This window comes from Felis catus, chromosome D1 (genome assembly GCF_018350175.1).
Source record: "Felis catus isolate Fca126 chromosome D1, F.catus_Fca126_mat1.0, whole genome shotgun sequence".
In the NCBI taxonomy this organism is placed as follows: Eukaryota; Metazoa; Chordata; class Mammalia; order Carnivora; family Felidae; genus Felis; species Felis catus.
The window spans coordinates 64,689,686-64,711,557 of NC_058377.1; the positions used below are offsets into that span (position 1 = coordinate 64,689,686).

A 21,872-nucleotide genomic window follows, 5' to 3' on the forward strand; every position below is an offset into this window, starting at 1 on the left:
CAATGTGACTTCAAAATGCCTAGACTTCCTGACATCATCTAACATCTTCCCCAGTCCACATGAGAACCTCACCACAATGAGGTTCTTCAGTTATATATAGATTAGATTCTTCAGTTATATATAGCACCTTCCACCTCTCTGATATTTATAAATTAGAAGCTATTTATCTTTATGCTCTAACTCAAATAGTGTTTGAATTATTTGCTTTTTGAGGGCTTGAGAAAGTTAATTATGAAACCATCCGGCCTACTCCTTTGCTGGGCAATAGGAAGAATAGCTCTTTGACAGACTTTTCTATATTATTCCTGAAATTTGGTATGTTAAAAAATGTCTGTTTTGTGGTAATTTTCATCAGTTTATTTTTCCAGAAATTCTTCCATTCCCATCTAGTTTCCTTATTTCTTTGAATAGAATTGAGCAAGGTATTTCTTAAAATTCCTGGAAATTTCTCTATATTTGTAGCCTTTCACTCATTTCAAGTCTAAGTTTGTGTGCTTATAGTTTTTCCTCTTTTGACTAAGTAAATTCGTGTTTTTTCTTTCCTTCTCCATTGCTCTTTCATTTTTTCTCCTTTTCCATTTTAGTATGTTTTTCTTCTTCCAAAGGCAACAAAGGTTATGAAAATAGTTTTCCAAACTGCTTTTTGATATGTTTACTACATGCATGTGTGCCTGTATGTATATGCATTTATATGTGTATATGTACACATATGTGTAATAACATTTTAAAATATTTTTTCATTTTAAAATATTGTAAAACTACCTCTGGTTTTTAATAGGAAAGAAGTGAGACCAGGGCATATCAGACAATTAGAATAGAATTTAATTGCTTTGCACACAAACTAATGATTTTATTGGAAATACTCTACTTTTTCCACTTTTATTTATCAACAGTCTGTACATTTTTAATGTCCGGTGTTCTTCTACTCCCCATCTGAGGGATGAACCTATTTGTCTTGCCTAATACCTTCCTTAGGGCTGTCTGCATGTCTTTGTTTCTGAGACTGTAAACGATGGGGTTAAGCAGAGGTGTCAGCACTGTGTACGTGACCGCCATCAGCATATCTTCACGGAATGAGTCCCTGTCCTTGGGCCTCAAATAGACAAAGCCAGCAAATCCATAGTGTATGCACACCACAGTGAGGTGGGAGGAGCAAGTGGAGAAGGCCTTATACTTCCCCTTGGTAGAGGGCATCTTCACAACTCTGGACACAATGAAGACATAGGACATCATAATGAAAACAAAGCTGCCCACCAACACGAAGGCAGAGAGCACAAAAATAGCCATTTCGTGATGGGAGGTGTAATCACAGGCAAGGCAGACCACAGGTGAGATGTCACAGAAGTAGTGCTCGATGATGTTGGAGTCACAGAAAGACAAGTTGAATACAGTGATGACGATGCACAGAGAAACCAGGAACCCAGCCATCCAAGAGGCCATCATGAACTGAAAGCAGATCTTATGGGTCATCAAGACCTTATAGTGCAGTGGGCTGTGAATGGCAGTGTAACGGTCGTAAGACATGGCAGCCATGATGAAGCAGTTATTGGCTCCCAAGCCAAAGAAGAAAAACATCTGTGTGGCACACTCAGGAAGAGAGATGGCCTTGCTATCTGACAGCAAGTCCACTAGCATGCGGGGGATGATTGCCATAGTGGTACAAGTTTCTGAAAAGGACAGGCCACAGAGGAAAAAATACATGGGGGTGTGAAGGTTGTGACTCAGCTTGATGGCCACCATTATGCACACATTTGCAGCTAGGATGGTCACATGGGAGAAGAAAATCATCACAAAGAGGAGACCCTGCAAGTCTGGGAAACTGGAAAACCCCCACAGAAGGAATGTGCTCACTGTGGTATGATTGTCCATCATTCATTAGGCTCAGTAACTTTCTCCCACAGGTGCAGACATTCTTGAGGTCAATACTCAAGATAATAAAAAGCACTGAGGTCACCTGACCTTTAATCAAGGGCTCCTGGGCAACAGCAAGACAAATGTTAATGAGAGAACCTAAGCAATGGGAGCTAAATGCATCTGGCTGAATTCAAGTTCAGAGTGATGAGGAGAAAGATTCTAGTAGAAGAATCTGCCTAAATGCCACAGAGTAGGCTAAAATATATTCTGGGAACGCCCTCATATCACTCCTTTCTGTCCTGTACAGTGAGAATCTGCATGAAAGAGGGAAATATGAAGGAAAAAATGTTACTTTCTCACCTACAGGAGTATGAGAAGTAACAGGCGTAAAATGCTTATGTGGTTTAGTCCTAGCTTGGCACACGGAAGTGCCTAACAATGTTGACTGAATCACTACTAGTTTAAGAAGTAAGGAAAAGATTTTGAATGGCTTCCAAACATTCCTGGAATCTCTAGAGTTATTCCCCAGAAGGCAGTGGCTGCTTGACTAACAATTATGCCAATGAATAGATGTAATAAATGAACGTACCATTTTGAAATTTGTGTTGGTTTCCTATTTATGACAGTAAGTTGAGGCTGGAGGTGTTCAATCCTTGTCTCCCATTCAGGCACATCTTAGAGACAAAATGGTTATGGAGAGGCTATGCCATCCTAGATGGCTCATTTGTGTCCATGATACCCTGTTGAATTCTTGAACTTTCAGGAAAATTTCCAGGACATTTTCTAACGGGCTCACTGGTGGCAAGAGCTTCTTTGCAGCCCAGCTCTTAGAGGAACTCAAGTTCTTCAGGTCATTTCCATTGCTTCTTAAACTATCCACTCTGTGTGTTAGATGACATGATGAAAGTAACACAGGTACTTCCCACCCAATGTGGGTTTTGGTTTCAGGCACTATTGTCTGGAAAGGAAAGGAAAACATTGAGAAGACATTGGTGTGCAGTTGAAGTTTGGGGAAAGAATGGTAGAGACACATGTTTTGTAGAATCCACAAAGCTTGAAGAGAAAAAAAAGAAAATATACCTTTAGCTGTAAAGTTTGTATAATCCTTGTGTAGTCAGTTACTGGGACAAAAATATACAAGGAGGCAAGTCAGGTAACCAGTATTTACTCACATCTGAAATATGCTGGTCAATATGCTTTGCGTTTGATAGAATTTTCTCACTAAATTTCTTCCTGTGACTCTGTGGTAGGGATGTCGGTCCTGATGTTACAAACATGGACTCTAAGGTATAGGTTTGCTTAACTGGCTATCCAAAGCCAATTCATGAATTCCACAAATATTTATTTGGTCAAATAGCACACAATTGTCACAGCTTCTCCTATAATAGGGACATATCTAGGTCACCAGGGAAGCATTCTTGAGAGTTATATATCCTCACTCACATCCATCCCAGGTTTCTGGCATGCTTTTCAAAGAGGAGAAAAGAAAAACAGAAGGAGAAATTGGGATTATTTGAAACTCTATGACTCTGTTACTTTCTTTTTTCCTTTGTAGTGATAATAAATCCTGCTTTCCTCCTAATACTCAAGGGAGCTAGTGATTGAGAATACGTTCAGTATGACATCATTCTCATTACTTCCAATCACTCTCCAAGGGCAGAGTTCAAAGGAGATGTTTTGTGATCAACTCATAACACTTCTGTAGACTGAAAGGGACCTAAGCGATTTATTTTTCTGAAAAACCCATTTTCTGGTTTATCCGTGCTCCCACCCTTGCAGGTGGATTTAGTATGTCTAATTTCTCTGAGTTAGCAGTGAGGCCTACATAATTTGAGGCTGCATCTTGATGTAAGCCACCTGGCAGATTCTTTTGTCCCACTACCATTCGAAACCCTGCACAGTGGACACCATAAGCCAATCTACCTCCCAAGAGGTACATCAAAACCTTGGCCAGTCTGGGGAGTGCTGGGATCACTATGTCACTCATCGTTCCTCACCAGGCTGAACTGGAGAATTTTCCTGACAGCTACGCTTAATTTGTGATCATAGGGCAACATTCAAAGGTGAATATTTACAACCAAGTGTTTGGAAAAGTGCATTTAAGTTTCTTCCAACCCAATCAGAAGAAAAGTCAGCTTTGAGTTAGGTTTTCAACAATTTTCAGAGAAGATAGGGATATTTTTAGAATTTTAAGTAGGATCCATGCCCAGCGCAGAGCCCAACACAGAGTTTGAATTCACAACCCTGAGATCAAGACCTGAGCTGAGATCAAGAGTAGGATGCTTAACCCACTGAGCCACTCAGGCACCCCTGATATTTTTAATGGGAAAATAAAGGAGTGCTTTATTGATTTATAGGTCTGAATTCTTATAGGAAATTAACAAGATTTACATAGAGTTTCACAAGGCTTCTGTTTTCTCTAGTTGTAAATGGCTTTCTGAGTTCATATATATATATATATATATGTGTGTGTGTGTGTGTGTATGTGTGTGTATACACACACACACACACACATATATATATATATATATATATATATATATATATATATGAGAAAACTTATTTCCTTGGCTCTTTTAATGAAGCTATATATTAGATCCACCAAAGAAATACTTGTTTTTAAATATCACAACTGCTAAATATGAAATCAAATGGTCCACAAGTAGTCAAAGGGAAAAAGGTATGTGGGGTGGGGGAGTCCCACAAAGAATCAAATTGCCAATGGTTCACAGTGAAATTTATGATGAAATAATGGGTAAAATATGGAAAATGCAGGATTTTATAAATGTTTTTCTTTACTCTTTCCTGCCTAATTCTTTTGATAGAATGAAAACACCAAATTAGCCTTGAGATTAGACCTGGAATTATATTGCAGTCTGTTTTGTATGGCGGCGGTGGGGGCGGGTGGGGTATTGAGCAGAATTAGAGGGACCTGTGTTCACATCCAAACCCTGTTCTGTTACATATGTGTAAGTAGCTACTTTTATCCATGGCCCTAAATATACCTTCTAGCAGGGTTACAATGCTATGCGCATATCCTTATCTTATCAGATAATAAGTGACAAGTACCTGCTGGTTCCATTCCCGTTTGCTAAAACATCACATGGTGTAGAGACAACTTTTCCAACAGGGGCTCAGCAACACTTGCCTGCTCACAAGTCCCCTTCTGCTTATCGGCTGTGTGGAGTCATTCCCTCTTGGCTGCGCACTTGGCTTTGGGATGGAGTTTGCAGTCCTGTTCTCTGCAGCTTTCTAACCTCTCATAGCTTCGTCTGTGTGCTAATTGTGCCAGGAATAGGAAAACTACAGCATTTCTCTCCATCCAGTTGTACCCTTACTATATTCATTACTTTTACTGCTGATTAACCCCCACAGCTACTTCATTATTAGTGGATAGAGCACAATGTTTGTGATAAATAGAAATATAAAATAAAATTCCCACCTTATGTCAAAGAGGAGTCACTTCCAAACTCTTAAAAAGAAGAAAACAGTAAGCTGTATGAGGAACTTGTGCTCATGTACAGTTTTCTATAATTCTCTAGTGCCCTTTAAAGATTAGTGTTTAAGCCATTTTGCCCTTTGAATGACTGTGATGAGCTCACTCTGTCTGAAATTACAAAGTCTCTTATAACCTTAGGGCAGCATCTTCTCTATTACTTATGGTCGGAGCTGAGTTCCATGCACATTCCAGTGAGAGGTTCGTGGTCACCTGAGACCATTACCCCTTGACACTACTCCCGAGTTTCTTCCTTTCCATTAGATACCAGGAGGATTGTTCTCTGTGGACCTAGAACTCATTGTGATGTCCACAAAACCTTGTTTTTATTTTGATATAACTTAGCGATTATTCAGGGAAGTTTGCTCTTCTTTATATGAAAAAACAAATCAAGTATTTGAAATTCAACTTGTTCAAATACATTTTAGAATATGAAGGAGTCCCTCAAGTATTTTACTTCATATTCAATACCATTATTTTTTTTAGTTTTGAAAATGTGCCAAGTCCTGGAAGTCTTTCTGTCCTATGAGCAGGGCAAGGGAGAGGAGCCTGTCATACAGGCTGTTGCCTGGGGAATTGGCCAGAAGAAAGGTGGAGAAAAAATAATGAACACAGAACGTTTGTTGTGACTGCTTCCTTGTGAAATAACTCTTGCTGAAGAGGAAAATCCACTGTAATTGAAACCTCCATTGACTGCAGGGCCACTCAAAAATTTTTCCCAGTATGTAATGAAATTCTTATCTATCTATCTATTCTAAATGATTATTTGTGTGAGAGAGAACACAAGGGGGAGGGGCAAAGAGAGAGACAGAGACAGAGACAGAGAGAGACAGAGAATCCAAAGTGGGCTTCAGGTTCTGAGCTGCCAGCACAGAGCCCGACTTGGAGGCTTGAACTCAGGCGAGATCAATGACCTGAGCTGAAGTCAGACACTTAACTGACTGAGCCACCCAGGATCCCTGAAATTTTTGAAACACAAAGCCATGCTACAATAATTATCTTGTTGGCATCTGTGTATCCAGGACCTAAACTGTTCTTAGTATCCACTATTGTATCAAACAAACCCAAATCTTAGTGGGTCTAACTAAATTCATGCAGAGAGGTTCAACAGGGATTAACAGAGATCTCAAGTATCTTGCACACTCTAATCAGGTTGTTGATGGTTAGCTGTTGTGTGAGACCTTACATTGGGATTGAACCTTTCTGCATGTGCATGGTGGCTGGGTTCAGTGGGTGAGCATTCCATGAGAGCCAAATGGATGCCATATCAACTTTTATATTCCACCTCACTTGTACTGAATTCTTTTCATTCAGACAGCCTGCAAGTAATACCCAGGTTCTAGAAGGTAAAAAGAGATTACGGCCCTTGATGGGACAGTGACAAAGTTCTGGAAGAACATGTGGGACTGGAATTATTGCTGTCACCATTTTTGGAAAATACATTATGCCACACATTAAGATTTTACTATATTGGCTTTATCACATGTCTCTTTGTACTTTATCCATGTATTAATCCATCTTACGGTACAAAGGAAATTGCAGACATCAGTACACTTCCTCCTTAATACCTTTGTACACATATCAATAACTAGAGTTCAATACCTCTTACATGTTTTATTCTATGCAACTTTATGGAAATTTACATAAAGTAAAATATGCTAATCTTAAATATATGATCACTATGAATTAGTAAATGCATCATCTGTGTAACTCAAACACCTCTCATTATATAGAATATTAGTGGGAACCTGGGTGGCTCAGTAGGTTGAGCATCTGACTTCGGCTCAGGTCGTGATCTCACAGTTCATGGGTTTGAACCCCTCGTTGGGCTTGCTGCTATCAGTTCAGACACTGCTTTGGATCCTCTGTCCCCCTCTCTCTCTGCCCCTCCCCCCACTCATGCTCGCTCGTTCTCTCTCAAAAACAAATAAACATTAAAAAAAGAATATTAGTATCAGCCTGGGAACAGTATCCCCTATACCCCTCCCCAGCGAGTCCTAGCTTCCCCCTAAGGGAGGCACCCATTGTTCTGATTATTTTTTTCACCATGGCTTGTCTTGTAGGTTCTGGAATTTCATACAAATGGAATCAAATCATATGCCCTCTATTTTATAAGATTTTAGTTTTCCTTTTTTTGTATACAAATGCAACTGATTTTTGTATGTTGATTTTGTGTCCTGCAACTTTACTGAATTCATTTATTAGTTCTAACAGTTTTCTGTAGAGTCTTTAGGATTTTCTCTATATAAGATCATGTCATCTAAAACCAGATTATTTTATATCTTTCATTTCATGTTCCTTCTATTTTTTTTTTTTTTACCTCACCTAATTTCTCTGACAAGGATTTCCAGAATCGTGTTGAATAAAAGTAGTAAGTTTAGGCATCTCCAACTTGTTTCTGATCTTACAGGAAAAGCTTTCAGCTTTTCACTAGTAAGTATGATGTTAGCTGTGGGCTTGTCATACATGGTCTTTCTTATGTTGATTGTTGCTTCTACACATAATTTTTTGGAAGTTTTATATTATGAAAGGATGTTGAATTTTGTCAAATGCTAGTTCTGCATCCATTGAGATATGATTTTTATCCATTACTTTGGTGTAGTGTATTACATTATCAGACAAAAAGACAGCTTATTCAGTGGGATAAAATATTTGCCAACCATGTATTTGATAAGGGATTAGTATCCAAATATATGAGGAACCTCATAAATTAATAGCACAAACTGATTAAAAAGGGGTTAAAGGAACGGAATAGATATTTCTCTAAGAAGATGTACAAATAGCCAATAGGTTTATGAAAAAATGCTCAACATCATTAATCAACAGGGACATGTGAATCAAAGCCACAATGAGATATCATCTTACTCCTATTAGAATGAAAATTATCAAAAAGACAAGGAATAACAAGTGTTGGTGAGGATGTGGAGAAAACCCTTGTACACAGTTGGTGGGAATATAAATTCATATAGCCATTATTAAAAATAGTATAGAGGTTCCTCAGAAATTTAAAATAGAACTACTATATGAACAGAAATCTCACTTTTGGGTATATATATGAAGGAAAAGAAATTAATATCTCACAGAGGTATCTGCACCTCCATGTTCATTGCCACAGTATTTGCAATAGCTAAACTGTGGAAGAAATGCCCTAAACATCCATTGATAAATGAACGGATAAAGAAACTTACATATATACATAATGGAATATTAGTCAGCCTTCAAAAAAGGAAACCCTACCATTTGCAATACTGTGTATGAACTTGGAGGACATATAGTTTAGTGAGATAAGCAAGAGATAGAAAGAAAAATATTGCATGGTATCTATGTGGAATCTAGAAAAATTGAACTTAGGGAAACAAATTGTAGAAGAGTGGTTACCAGAGGTTAAGCGGTGTTCGAAATGGGTAATATTGGTCATAGAGTACAAACTATTTGTTCATGTACAACATGGTGACTATCGTTAATGTATTGTGTCCTTGAAATTTGCTTAGAGTAAATCTTAAAAGTTCTCATTACAAGAGAAAAAATTTGTTTATGTGTGGTGCTGGATGTTAACTAGGCTTATTGTGATGATCATCTCACAATACATGCATATATCTAATCATTATGTTGTATACCTGAAACTAATATAATGTAATATGTCAATTACATCTCCACAAAAAATGATTAAGAAAATAGAAAAATCTAACTTTATACTTCAAGGAACTAAAAAAAAGAAGAACAAACTAAGCCCAAAGTTAGCAGAAGGAAGGAAATAACAGTGATAAGAACAGAAATAAATAAGAGACAAAAAAAAAAAAATAGAAAAGAGCAACAAAACTAAGATCTGCTTCTTTGAAAGTAAAAACAAAATTGGCAAATCTTTGAGTAACTAATAAAAAAAGAGAAAAGACTCAAAATTAGAAATGAAAAAGGACACAGCACAGCTGATACCACAGAAATACAGAGGATCATAAGGGACTACTGTGAACAACTAAACACCAACAAATTGGAGGACTTAGAAGAAATGGATGAATTCCTAGAAAGAATATAACAAAACTGGACCTGAAGACATAGAAAATCTGAACACCAATAAAGAGTAAAGAGATTGTTGGAAGGTTTTTGATTATCGCTTCAAAGAAAAACTGAGGACCACATGGTTTCATTGATGAATTCTAACAAACATTTAAAGAAGAGTTAACACCAATTCTCCTCAAACTCTCCCAAAAGAATGAAGAGAACATTCCCAAACTCATTTTGCAAGGCCCGCATTACTCTGATACCAAAGCCAGATGAGGACACTGTAGAAAAGAAAATTAGAAGCCAGCTCCCTAAGGAACACAGGAGCAAAAACTCTCAATAAAATAATATCAAACCTAATTCAACAGCATGTTAAAATGACTAGATACCATAATAAACTGAGATTTATCCCTGACGTATAGGAATGGTTCATCATATGCAGGTCATAAATGTGACACACCACATTAATAAAATAAATTAAAATCTCATCATCTCCACAGATGCAGAAAAAGAATCCACAAAATTCAACATAGTCTCATAATAAAAACTTTCTACAAATTAGGAATTGAAGGAACGGACCCTGACATAATAGAGGCCATAGATGACAGGACCACAGCTAAAATCATACCCGATGGTGAAAGATTGGAAGCTTTCCTCCAGGAATAGGAATAAGAAAAGGATATCCGCTCTTAGTATCCCTCATTTAACATGGTACTGGAAGTCCTGGCCAGAGCAATTAGGCAACATAAAGAATTAAAAGGCATCCAATCAGAATGGAAGAAGTAAAACTGTCACTGTTTTTAGATAACATGATCTTACATCTAGAAAATCCGAGAGACCCACCAAAGAACTGTTGGAACTGATAAACAAATTAAGAAAGTTGCAGAGTATAATATCAACATACAAAAATCAGTTGTGTCTCTGTATGCTAACAAGGAACAGTCATGAAAAATTCTGTGTTCTGTCTATGAAGTAAGAGTTCTGGGTTTTGTGCAGAGAACTTTGAAAGGTGGTACTTATAAAATCACTGTTCATTATTATTAATTTTTCTTTATTTTTTTAACTCTTTTTTTAATGTTTGTGTATCTATTTTTGAGACAGAGAGACACATAGAGTGTGAGGGGAGTGGGGCAGAGAGAGAGGAAGACACAGAATCTGAAGCAGGCTCCAGGCTCTGATCTGTCAGTGCAGAGCCGGACATGGAGCTCAAACTCACAAACTGTGAGGTCATGCCCTGAGCCGAAGTCAAATGCTCTGAGTGTTCCAGTTGAAAACATAGGATTTTTACTGGGACCCTGCCTCCTTGCTTGACCTTGAACTATAACTTCCCCAGCTCCTTACAGCTTCAAAAATCTCTGTTTGGTTTATCAGCAAGTAATCTTGGTTGTATGTTTTTTAGCCTCTCAGACACTACTTTACATTTAGCCAATTCCTCAAAGTGAAAAGTGATACAGGATGGTGAGCTCCCAGAATGGGCTTTTTCTGCTTTCCAGGATCATGGGCACTCAAGCCATTTTTGCTTTTGTAGCTCTTGTATGCCTTCAATATTTTTAATGAGGACATTGTCCATTTCCCAGCCCTTGTGTACTCTCAACCCAATGTCTCCTAATGGCAACGTCTTGTGAAACTATAGTACAATACTACATCCAGGATGTTGACATTGCTATCATCTTCTTTATCTTTTTTTTTTTTTTGTAAAGAAAGTATTATTACAGTCTGTGTCTATTAATTCCCATATCTTAAATCTGAGTGGTTCTGTTTCTGCTGTTTGTTGTTTGACTGCCTCCCACGTTTGGTACCTTGTTTTCTTTCTTGCTAGTTGTTATCTTTCATTGTATGCTAGTTATCGTATTTGAATAGTCATTGATAGGAATAATTGAGGCTTGAGTTCTTTGCTTATTCAGTTCACCTTGAGGCACTACCTGCCCTTGGCCATCTTCTATCCAAGTCAAGGCTTGAGACTCTACATCTCCAGGGCTGCAGATCTGCACAAGATTTGTTCACTTCAGTTTTCCCTTTATCCTGAGGATACAGGTGAGGTGTTTCATTCAGAATTGTCACCTAGACGTTGTCCTAGATGTTGACTTATCCTCCTCTCGTCCCAAAAGAACACTAAATCCACAGCCTGGGTTGATAACAACACTTCCTTCTGACTTGTCAAATTCTCTCATGGCAAAAGCATTTTTTAAAAATGATTTTTTAAATGTTTATTTTTGAGACAGAGAGAGAGAGAGAGTAAGCGGGGGAGGGGCAGAGAGAGGAAGACACAGAATCTGAAGCAGGCTCCAGGCTCTGAGTTGTCAGCACAGAGCCGGACATGCGGCTCCAACTCACAAACTGTGAGATCATGACCTGAGCTGAAGTCAGACACCTAACTGACTGAGCCACCCAGGCACCCTAATAAAGATTTTTTAAAGTAATCTCTACACCCAACGTGGGGCTCAAACTTATAACCCTGAGATCAAGAGTCAAATGTTCCATTGACTAAGCCAGCCAGGCACCCCCAAAAGTATTTTTGAGTGTTAGGTCTACTTCTCTGGGTTCTCACAGTCGCTGGTGAGGCAATTCCTTGTTATCCTCTAATGTGGTGTTAAAGATATGTTTAACATTGTATCATTTGTTTTGGTTGTGCTCACCACTGGATTGGTCAAGCTAGCCATTGCCTCAAAGGTAAACTATATGCATATGAGTGGAAGACTAAACTTGCACATATGCACACAGGTAACCATATGGCCTGACAAGACAAGAAATGCCCTTACCTCCTGCATCTGTGCTTAGATGTTATCTTCCCAGTGAGACCTGCATTGACCCTTCTCATCTCCTAACACATTAGTCTTCCTTACTCTGCTTTATAATAATCTGTATTACCTTCTAGTAATCTGTATCACCAACTTCTTTATGTTATTGCCTTTCCCATGCTAGAAGATACATTCCAGGTAGGCAGGTATCTCTGCATGCTTGCCATATATATTCCCTAGCCTAGGACAATCCCTGGAATATAAGATCATTCAGTATAATTACATTTCTTTCATGCATTCAAAAAGATCATTGAATATAATTTTTGAATGTATGAAAGAATAGATGAATGAATGAAATGATTAGTGCCCTTTGAGTTTGTTAGCAAAAAGAGATTGTGTGTCTGAAATGCTAAAGAGGGGACAGGAAAAGTAAATAAGTGTGGTTGTTTTCAGCCTATGAAAGTGGTTAAGTCTATGCAGGGGGGCAGTCAAAATCCAGTTCTCTCCAGTTTCCTGAGCAGGATAGGGTTGCCATGAATGAGTCACTCCAAGAGTTTGTTCACTCCTTGTCCCTAAGGAGGCCAGGAACCCTGCTCATTCCCACAGAGAAGTCACCTGTTTTGGCCTGATATAATTCACAGGTCAGTCAGCGACACCCCTTCCTCTTCTTCTCTTGGTACCACCATATGGTTACAGGGCCAGAGATCAGGTACACAGGCCAGAATGTCATGGGTTCACAAAGCCCATCTTCTGCAGATAACCTTCCTGTAAGAAAACAGTTCCATCAATTTTCTATCTGGTTCCACTTTGTCATTTCCTCTCAGAGGTACTCGGTCATACTTAGAATTATCACACTCATTGCAAGATAAAATGTTATAGAAAATGTCTTAAAGGTTTGAAGGTACAAGAACCCTACCTTATGGCAGAGAACAACTTTTGAAGAAAATATGTGAATTATATTTTAAAAGAATTTCAACTTTGATAAGGTTTTTTTCACATGAATCAATGTGTGTTTCTAATTATGAATCTCATTTCATTAAAGTAACTCACCATGGGCCTCTGATTTACAATTTGATATAAAAAAATCCACCCCCTTCATTTACTAGAAAACTCCATACTGGCTTATGACATATGGACCAATATATTTAGAACATAGGCACTATTTCCTTTTATTATTATTTTTTTACTGTTGGTTTATTTTTGAGAGAGTGAGACAGAGCACAAGTGGGGAGAGGCAGAGAGAGAGAAGAAGACAAAGAATCTGAAGCAGGCTCCAGGCTTTGAGCTGTCACCATAGTGCCTGATGCAGGGCTTGAACTCACGAGCCGTGAGATCATGACATGAGCCAAAGTTGGATGCTCAACCAACTGAGCCACCACGCACCCCTCCTTTTATTATTATGGTATATTATTATATCAAATACCATAAAATAACAGATTGCATTGAGAAAATATTTTTCTGCCAAGGGCATTCTTCAGAGTCCCTTTCATCTCACTGTTCCTGTGTCTGTGGATGAAGGGGTTCAATATGGGGATCATCACCATGCAGAACACAGACACCACCTTTTCTGGTCCATTGAGTAGCTGGACTTGGGCATCACATAAATGGATGTGATGGTCCCATAGCACAGAGTGACCGCTGTGAGGTAGGACATACAGGTGGAGAAGGCCTTGTGGCGTCCCTTGGTGGAGCACATCTTCAGGATGGTGATGAGGATACAGATGTAGGAGGCAGCTCTGACACACCGTGACCACAATGATGGAGCCAGCTGTCAATGAGGGGATAACTGCAGGGATACTGATATCAGAACAGGAGAACTAAACTAAAGGAACAAAATCACAGAAAAAATGGTTGACTTGAGTTAGTCCAGACTCTACTAATCAGAGCCAGTTTGCAGCAAATAGAAATCCCCACAGCAAGGAGCAAGTGCAAAAAGACTCATAGACAGAAATTCCACCGACGTGACTGTCAGTGATGGGTGTTAGAACTAGTCTCTCTGGGAGGAGGAATCGGAGGCAGCAATCAGAACCTGATGTTTATATTTTTTTATTTTATGTGTGCATAGTAAAATATATACAGCCCTCATTCCTGCATATGCATCGAGACTGTCTTATGACAAGTTCTCCAAAAGCAAAGCCTTAGAGACCACTTCTTATGCAAGTGGTTTAGTGAGGAGTGATCTCTAGGGAAAACTATTAAGGATGAGAGAAAAGCAGGAGAAGCCAGATAAAGCTGTGGGCTCTACAGAAGTGTAGCTTCATTCTGATCCCACAGGGAGCACTGGAGCAAGGAATGGCACCTCAGAGTTGTCCTACCCTGCAGCAATAGGGTGTGTTTGTCTTCATTGTTCCTAAATCACTGTTTCATTCAGTTGTTGGCTATGGGCCACCCTGGGAGTGAGAACATGCACCCCCAGATATTTCCAGTCTCCTTTCAGCGGGGAGCAATTTTCAAAAGAGTGTGGCTGTGAACATTAGCAGCCAGCTCTCAAAGAAGCTGTTCACTGGCTTGGCAAGAGACATATAGGAAAGACACAAAAAATGTCTCTCTGGTTTAAAAGTTCCATCGTACCGTTATCTACAGCTCACTAGACTGTTGCATCACATCTGTTAGGACTGAGGGTCTGGAATGCAGTGGAGGACATCCAAAGTAAGTGCCTCTTAGGGCACCTGCATAGTTCAGTCATTTGAGCATACAACTTCAGTTCAGATCATGATCTCACGGTTCATGAGTTCCAACCCCGTGTTGGACTCTGTGCTAACAGCTCAGAGCCTGGAGTCTGCTTCAGATTCTGTGTCTCCCTCTCTCTCTTTCTGCCCCTCCCCTGCTTGTGCTCTGTCTGTCTCTCTCTCTTTCTCAAAAATAAATAAACATTAAAAAAATTTTAATAAAACAAATTTTTAAAAAAGTGCCTCTCAAAGACATGAATAGACACTTTTCCAAAGAAGACATCCAGATGGCCAAGAAACACATGAAAAGATGTTCAACATCACTCCTCATCAGGGAAATACAAATCAAAACCATGAGATACTACCTCACACCTGTCAGAGTGGCTAAAATTAACAACACAAGATTGAGGATGCAGAGAAAGGGGAACCCTCTTGCACTATTAGTGGAAATGCAAACTGGGGCAGCCACTCTGGAGAACAGTATGGAGGTTCCTCAAAAAGTTAAAAACAGAACTACACTGTGATCCAGCAATTGCACTGCTAGATATATACCCAAAGGGTACAAAAATACAGATTCAAAAGTGTATATGCACCCTGATGCTTATAGCAGCACAAACAATAATAGCCACACTATGGAGAAAGTCCAAATGTCCATCAACTGATGAGTGTATAAAGAATAGGTGGTATGTATGTGTGTACACACACACACACACACACACACACAAACACGCACAGGAATATTACTTAGCCATCAAAAAGAATGAAATCTTGCCATCAGCAGTGACGTGAATGGAGCTAGAATGTATTATGCTAAGAGAAATAAGTCATTCAGAGAAAGACAAATACCATATGATTTCATCATAAGTGAAATATAAGAAACAAAACAGATAATGAACATATTGGGAGGGGGAAAAAAGAGAGAGGAGACAAACTATGAGGGACTCTTAAAGATAGAGAACAAAGTGAGGGTTAATGGAGGGAGGTGGATGGGCTAACTGGGTGATGGGTAATAAGGAGGGCACTTGTTATAATGAGCCCTGGGTGTTGTATGTAATAGATGAATCATTGAATTCTACTCCTGAAACCAATATTGCACTATATGCTAAGCAACTAAAATTTAAATAAAAATTTGAAAATAAAAATATCTCTCCTAATAGAATTCCTTCTTAATGACCTTAGTTTTTCTCTTGTTTTTTTAACTTTATACAAATAAAGGGCTTCTTGGATAGGTATTTGTTCTGAACCTTTAAGAAAGGGCAGAGTTTGGATAGGTAAACTCAGGAAAAGGAATTTCCAGACAGAATAGACTTCAGAATGAGGAAAGCACAGAATTTAATCAAGAGACAGGGTAGTGACTGGCTTGCCACAATTATTGAGGGTTATGATAGCAGATATTGGAGAAAAGACTTGATTGCACATTAGGTGGACAATGGCACCGATGGTGGAAGAAGACTTGGAAGTCCAAGCTGATGAGAGAGGCAATTAGGAGCTGTTGTGAATATCATAAATAGCAGTTAGTGCTTGGGAGTTTCTTTTTTAGCAAGTTTCTCCCCAGCAGAGTTGCCTCATGAGAGAGAAATCACAGTGCTCCTGCTGTGTGTTCATTTTCTTCCTACTCCCCTTCCTCTGAACATTTCCCCAGGCAATAGCTTCTCCAGACCTGTCCTTCCATTGCCCTGTGTATAGGGCAGAGGAGATCTGAGGGACTTGGCAAATTTTCAGAATTACAAAATAAATGATATTTGACAGGGAGTAAAACATCCCTGAGGGAATATCTATATCCCAAGATATATTTTCAACATGTTGGATTTCCATCATTCTGATTGTTATTCAGAAGAAGTACACATCACTGGAAAGTCTCTATGGTATGTCGAGATTTAAAAATATTTTTGAGGACATCACACTGGGTACTAGATACATAGAGCACGAGACTCCTGGTGTCGAAAACAGTGGTCTCAAGATAATGGTCTCCAGTGGCCCAAGAACTCTCATTAAAATCTTCATGGTACTGAGTTCCATTCTTAAGGAATGGAAAAAACTCAACCTTTTGTGTTATAGGAGACTCTAGTGTCAGACGGGACTCATCACAGGCATTCAAAGGGAAAAATAGCCTTAAAACTTATTCCTGAATTTGGAGACACATGAACTCACAGCAAGAACTGTAGAAAATCACCTGAGTTGCAAGACTGTACGTTCTTGTAGCTTAATACCTTGTGATTTTAAAGGACTGGAGGTGATCTTTCTGTGGAAGGTAGGAATTTTACAGTTGTTTTACTCCCTATAATGAACATTTTTCTATATTCTTTAATAATTAAGTACCCATGGGGTTAATAGCATGTTAGGAGGTATTAAAGAAACTGTGGCCTCAGAAAAGCTAGAAATCAAAAATGTCAACTCCCTACTTCTGGGTAGAGAGGGAATCCAAAAACCCCACAAGGGAAGATTTGGAGAACTGAAAACAGAGAATAGGATAGTAAACTCAAGGCAAAAGCCAGGTTAATAAAGAGGGCAGGGCTTGGGGAAAACAAACAGAAGGGCTGAGAAATTGGATAGGCGTTTTGCTCTCCGGCACCTAACAAAGTCATCGGGAAGAATGGAAATAATGTCATACTGACATAATTTTCTACCACTAATGTACTAGAATAGTATTTTAAAAACAGAATTTACCATCAACATATATGAAAACAATGTATCATGAAAGTCAAACTTTTCAACCAAAAACCACGAGAAAGATTGTGCAGAGTACATATACCCTCACACCCTGGACGTTTCTCGGAGAAGCTTGCAAAAAACTTGTGGATATGAGTGGAGATGTGTTGTTTTCAGAAAGCTCCTCTAGCAATACTGGGATGCCCCTTAGTAGATGATCACTTATGTGGGTCAAATGTGATTCAGTACTACAGTAAATAGGGGTTATGTCCAGAGTTCACAAATGGTGGTTTCTCCTGGACTTTCCGCAATCACTGCTAGAATTTTGAGAAATTTTTTGTTCACCTCTTGTAAATTAAAATAAGAATGTATAAAGCATCTAAATATGCACTCACACTACTAGGTAACATTGCTCTTAAAATCTATTTAGAGAGCAACTAATTATCTTCAGTACATGTCCGAATAAAATAAATACTGAGTCGACCAAGTAGTGTATTGATGAGTACATTGAAGTGGTAACCATGGAGGCTTTCTGGAGAATATGCTATCCCATTTGTTCCTTCAGATTGTGAACACATCTTAGCAAAAACTGTGCATTCATGAGGCTTAGCCTGTAACTTGGGAGAGACAAAATTTTAAAATAAATCTCTGCCCTATCAAATATAGGGAGTCAAGCTAAAACTTTTTTTTTAATTTAAAATTTAAAAAAGCCTCATCTCATCACAATAAAATGAGATGTGAATCTGAAAGAAGATATGACCAACACAACCAGGGAGGCCTGAGGAGGCTTCAAGAGGGAGGAGACATTGAATCATTTGCTCATGAGAACTAAGTTTTAGCAGGCAGAGAAGGGAAGGAAGAACATTACAGGTTATAAAAAACATATGCAAAGTAGGAGAGCCTTGAGGGACATACTATTTTTGGAAACAGTGGGATGTTCCCCACATGGAGAAGGTTAGCAGCAGGAAATGAGGCTGGACAGGTAAGACCTTGGATGCCATGCCAGGGCACTTTTCGTGTGGGAGGCTTTATTATCAACTAGCCCTATTATCAAGCAAATAGGTCTCCAGACTCACTGCCTTGCTGTAAACACACTGTACGTGCACACTTACAGCCTTATCACCTTTGGCAAATTAAGTACCTTGCTAAGCCATAGTTTTATTACTGCAAACATGATCATAGTAATAGTACTTCTCTCTTAGGATAGCTATGAGGCTGTAGGAGGTTGTGTAACTGACTCGTGCAATAAAGATTAGAAGTTATTAGAATTATCTGGTGTGTAAGCAAAGAAGATCTAAAAGAAGTCTACACTGAAGAGATGTAGCATGATTGTAGGTAGAACATAGAAAAGCTGGTGGTAGACGAAGAATAGAACTGGGAGAGGAAAAGGTGAGGCTGTCATAAAAATCCAAACGAGAGGTAGAGTAGAATGCAGGAGACACTTTTGAGTTAGGATCGTAGAACCTAGAAAAGTTGGACAACAAGAGAGAATGAGGAGTCAAATTAATCTAAACTAGGGCCTGGAAAATGAGTAAAAGTCTGATAGGAAATAAAATGGTGCAGGGAAAATGGAGGCAGAGAGAACACCATGTAAACAAGGCAGAGCAGGAGCCCCTGGGTGGCTCAGTGGGTTTGGCGTCCGACTCTTGATTTTGGCTCATAGTTCGTGGGTGGGTTCAACTGGCAGGTGGGACTGTGTGCTAACTGTGCGAAGCCTACTTGGGATCCTCTCTCTCTGCCTTTCCCATGCACGTGCACTGTCTTTCACTCTCTCACTCTCTCAAAAATAAATAAATAAACTTAAAAAAATTTGAAAAAGAGAAAAGGCACGGCAGCATGAGGATCATGAGGTGCATGGAAAATGGAGGGTACTTTGCCTGATTGGGTAGATAGGATATGATAGAAACTGAGCCAGGAGCAGTATTTGGGGATCAGTTGTGATGAGGATTGGACATCATGCTGGGGTATATTGATTTCCTCCTATACACAGCTATTCACTATTTTTGATGCTATCAGTGACTTAACATATCCTGTGTTTAGGAATCTAACATCTGGTTACAGGGTGGTGAATGAAATAAAGATGCAACAGATTTACACCTAATAACAACTATGCAGGCACCATATCCACCCTGTGGGAAAGTTCCAGAACAATAGCAGGGGGAATTAAAAAAAAAAAAAGATGAGGGCAATCAGACATCTGGAATTTTGGAAGTGGCTTAACGGTAAATAAAGGTGAGGAAAGAGTCAAAATTGGGTCTGATGGGGGAAATATGAAAATTCTTCCTTCAATACTTAGAGGGGACACTGGCACTGGGAATGTGCCAGAGGACATTGAGGATTCTTTTTTGGTGGGGGCAGAAATTGGAGAATCACACAAGGTAAGTGGTAGCTGAAGCAATGAGAATGGAAGAACATTTCCTTTAGAGGTGAATAGACAGGGAACCTTCCAAGGAAACGGAGCATGGTGTGGTCTCAAAGACAAGCCATATGGGTCTAGGTTAAAGATCGCTTGGGTGGATGAGTTTGCCACATAGGATCTTTGTGTTGGCTCTGAACCGTACCCATAATGTTCTCTCCCCTGATCTTCACCTGTTGGTGGCATATTGCCATTCTAGTTTTCATTTAGGCATGTCACCCTCTCAGAGAGGGAGCTTCCCTGACTCCACAGACAAAAGCAGTCATTTACTCTCACATCACAGAGATCCTATGGGTCTGGTTCCATGTTGTTTCCCATGTAGAAAAATGCTTGGCACATCATATGCATTTAGTCAATATGTATTGAATGAATTCATGACTTCTATAGTCATTTAACCACTCTGTGCTTTGGTTTCATCTTTTAGAAATCAGAATGAGAATTCCATATAGACTGGTGGGGATTATGTGAGACAGCTCTATCTAACCCCAGCACATTATAAGTATTAAGCAGGTACTGGTTACCTGGCCTGACTCCTCTTGTATTCTTTGCCTACAAACGACAATGCAAATAGAAAACAGCAACTCTTCAACTCACAATATATTTGTTTTCTTCTTGTCTTCTTTTGTTTTTAATCTTTGTGAACCCGATGGAATAATTTCCAGACAGTGTTTATTTCTTTCTCTTGTACACTCCTTCATTTTCCACTGCTGATACTTTACTATTTTTCTTTCCCTTCACCTTTAACAGTGACTGAAGTTAAAATTAAAATTCTCTTGGAGCATCTGGGTGAAGCGTCTAACTTCCACTCAGGCCATGATCTCACAGCTTGTGGATTTGAGCCTTGCATCAGGTTCTGCGCTGATAGCTCAGAGCCTGGAGCCTGCTTCTAATTCTCTGTCTCCCTCTCTCTCTGCCCCCTCCCTGCTTGTACTCTGTCTGTCTTTCTGTCTGTCTCTCTCCCCCCCACACTCTTTCAAAACAAAGAAACATAATAATACAAAATTTTTTTAATTAAAATTCTATCAAGTGTCTTCCTATCACTTCTCTGTCTTCACCTGTTATAAGACTAGATGTTTAATGAAAAATCTAAATAGAAATATGATTTCCCAAATTGATCTGAGAAATTTGAGCTGATTCTATTCAGATCTGCAGTTCAGAGAAAACCACATAACAACTATACCTGCTAGAAAATATCCTGGATGTTTTGCTAAAAACTCAAAAGTTGACTAGAATGTTATGACCAGAATATGCCATTCTAGAATGAGACAGTACTTTCAAAATCGCGTTAAGTTCAAACTACTCCTTTATATTGTATATACACAATGGAAAAAAACTTCAATAAGAAGTTTTTAAGAACTTTAAAATTATTGATATGTATTAAAAAAGCAAATAATCTTGTATATCTCTTTGTTTTTAATCTTTGTGAACTGAATACTGCTATGGATAGAAATCTAGCAGAAGTTACAACATGTTATCTTCATTTCTATGGTCTAGTCATTGCTACAGTTATCACCTTTGGAGCTGGTTCATGGTGATGTACTGATGAAAAAGTATTCCATTAACCTCCTTAAATTTTTTAATGACATATTCATTTTAAACAATTTAAATTTTTGAATTATATTGCTCATTGAATCAATAGTTTACTAAGCACACCAAACTACCAAGTTACCAGTAGATCTCAAAAAAGTATTTAAAAATGTGTCATCACAAAATCCAGTCGGTGAGAACAAAGCAATTTTATTCCTATTTTCCTGATTACATTCAGATCCTGATTGGAAAAGAGAGAGATAAGAGTGCTTTTGTGAGTAGGATCCAAGAAGATATTTGGGCCCACCCTCAGTTATTCATACGGATTCTCATACTAGAATCATTCTGATCACTCTAACTCCTGAACTTGACATCAATCAAGTGTATTTAGCATCCCTTTCTCAGACTCTCCCATGAAGAGTTGCCTGAAACTTCCTCCAGTTCCCCTGATTAAAGTCTAGGTGAGATCTGTGCAGTGGCAGGTTTTTATAACCATCTCAGAGTCTTAACCTCAAGAAGCTCTG

At 38.9% G+C, this 21,872-nt stretch overlaps 1 protein-coding gene across 1 annotated transcript; it reads right to left on the reverse strand.

Annotated features, from left to right (window-relative positions):
* Positions 1 to 879: 879 nt before the first annotated feature.
* Positions 880 to 1,872, reverse strand: LOC101088107 (olfactory receptor 10T2-like). The gene has a single exon (XM_003993078.3). It carries the CDS (start codon positions 1,870 to 1,872, stop codon positions 880 to 882), a length of 993 nt encoding a protein of 330 aa, XP_003993127.3.
* Positions 1,873 to 21,872: the final 20,000 nt, after the last annotated feature.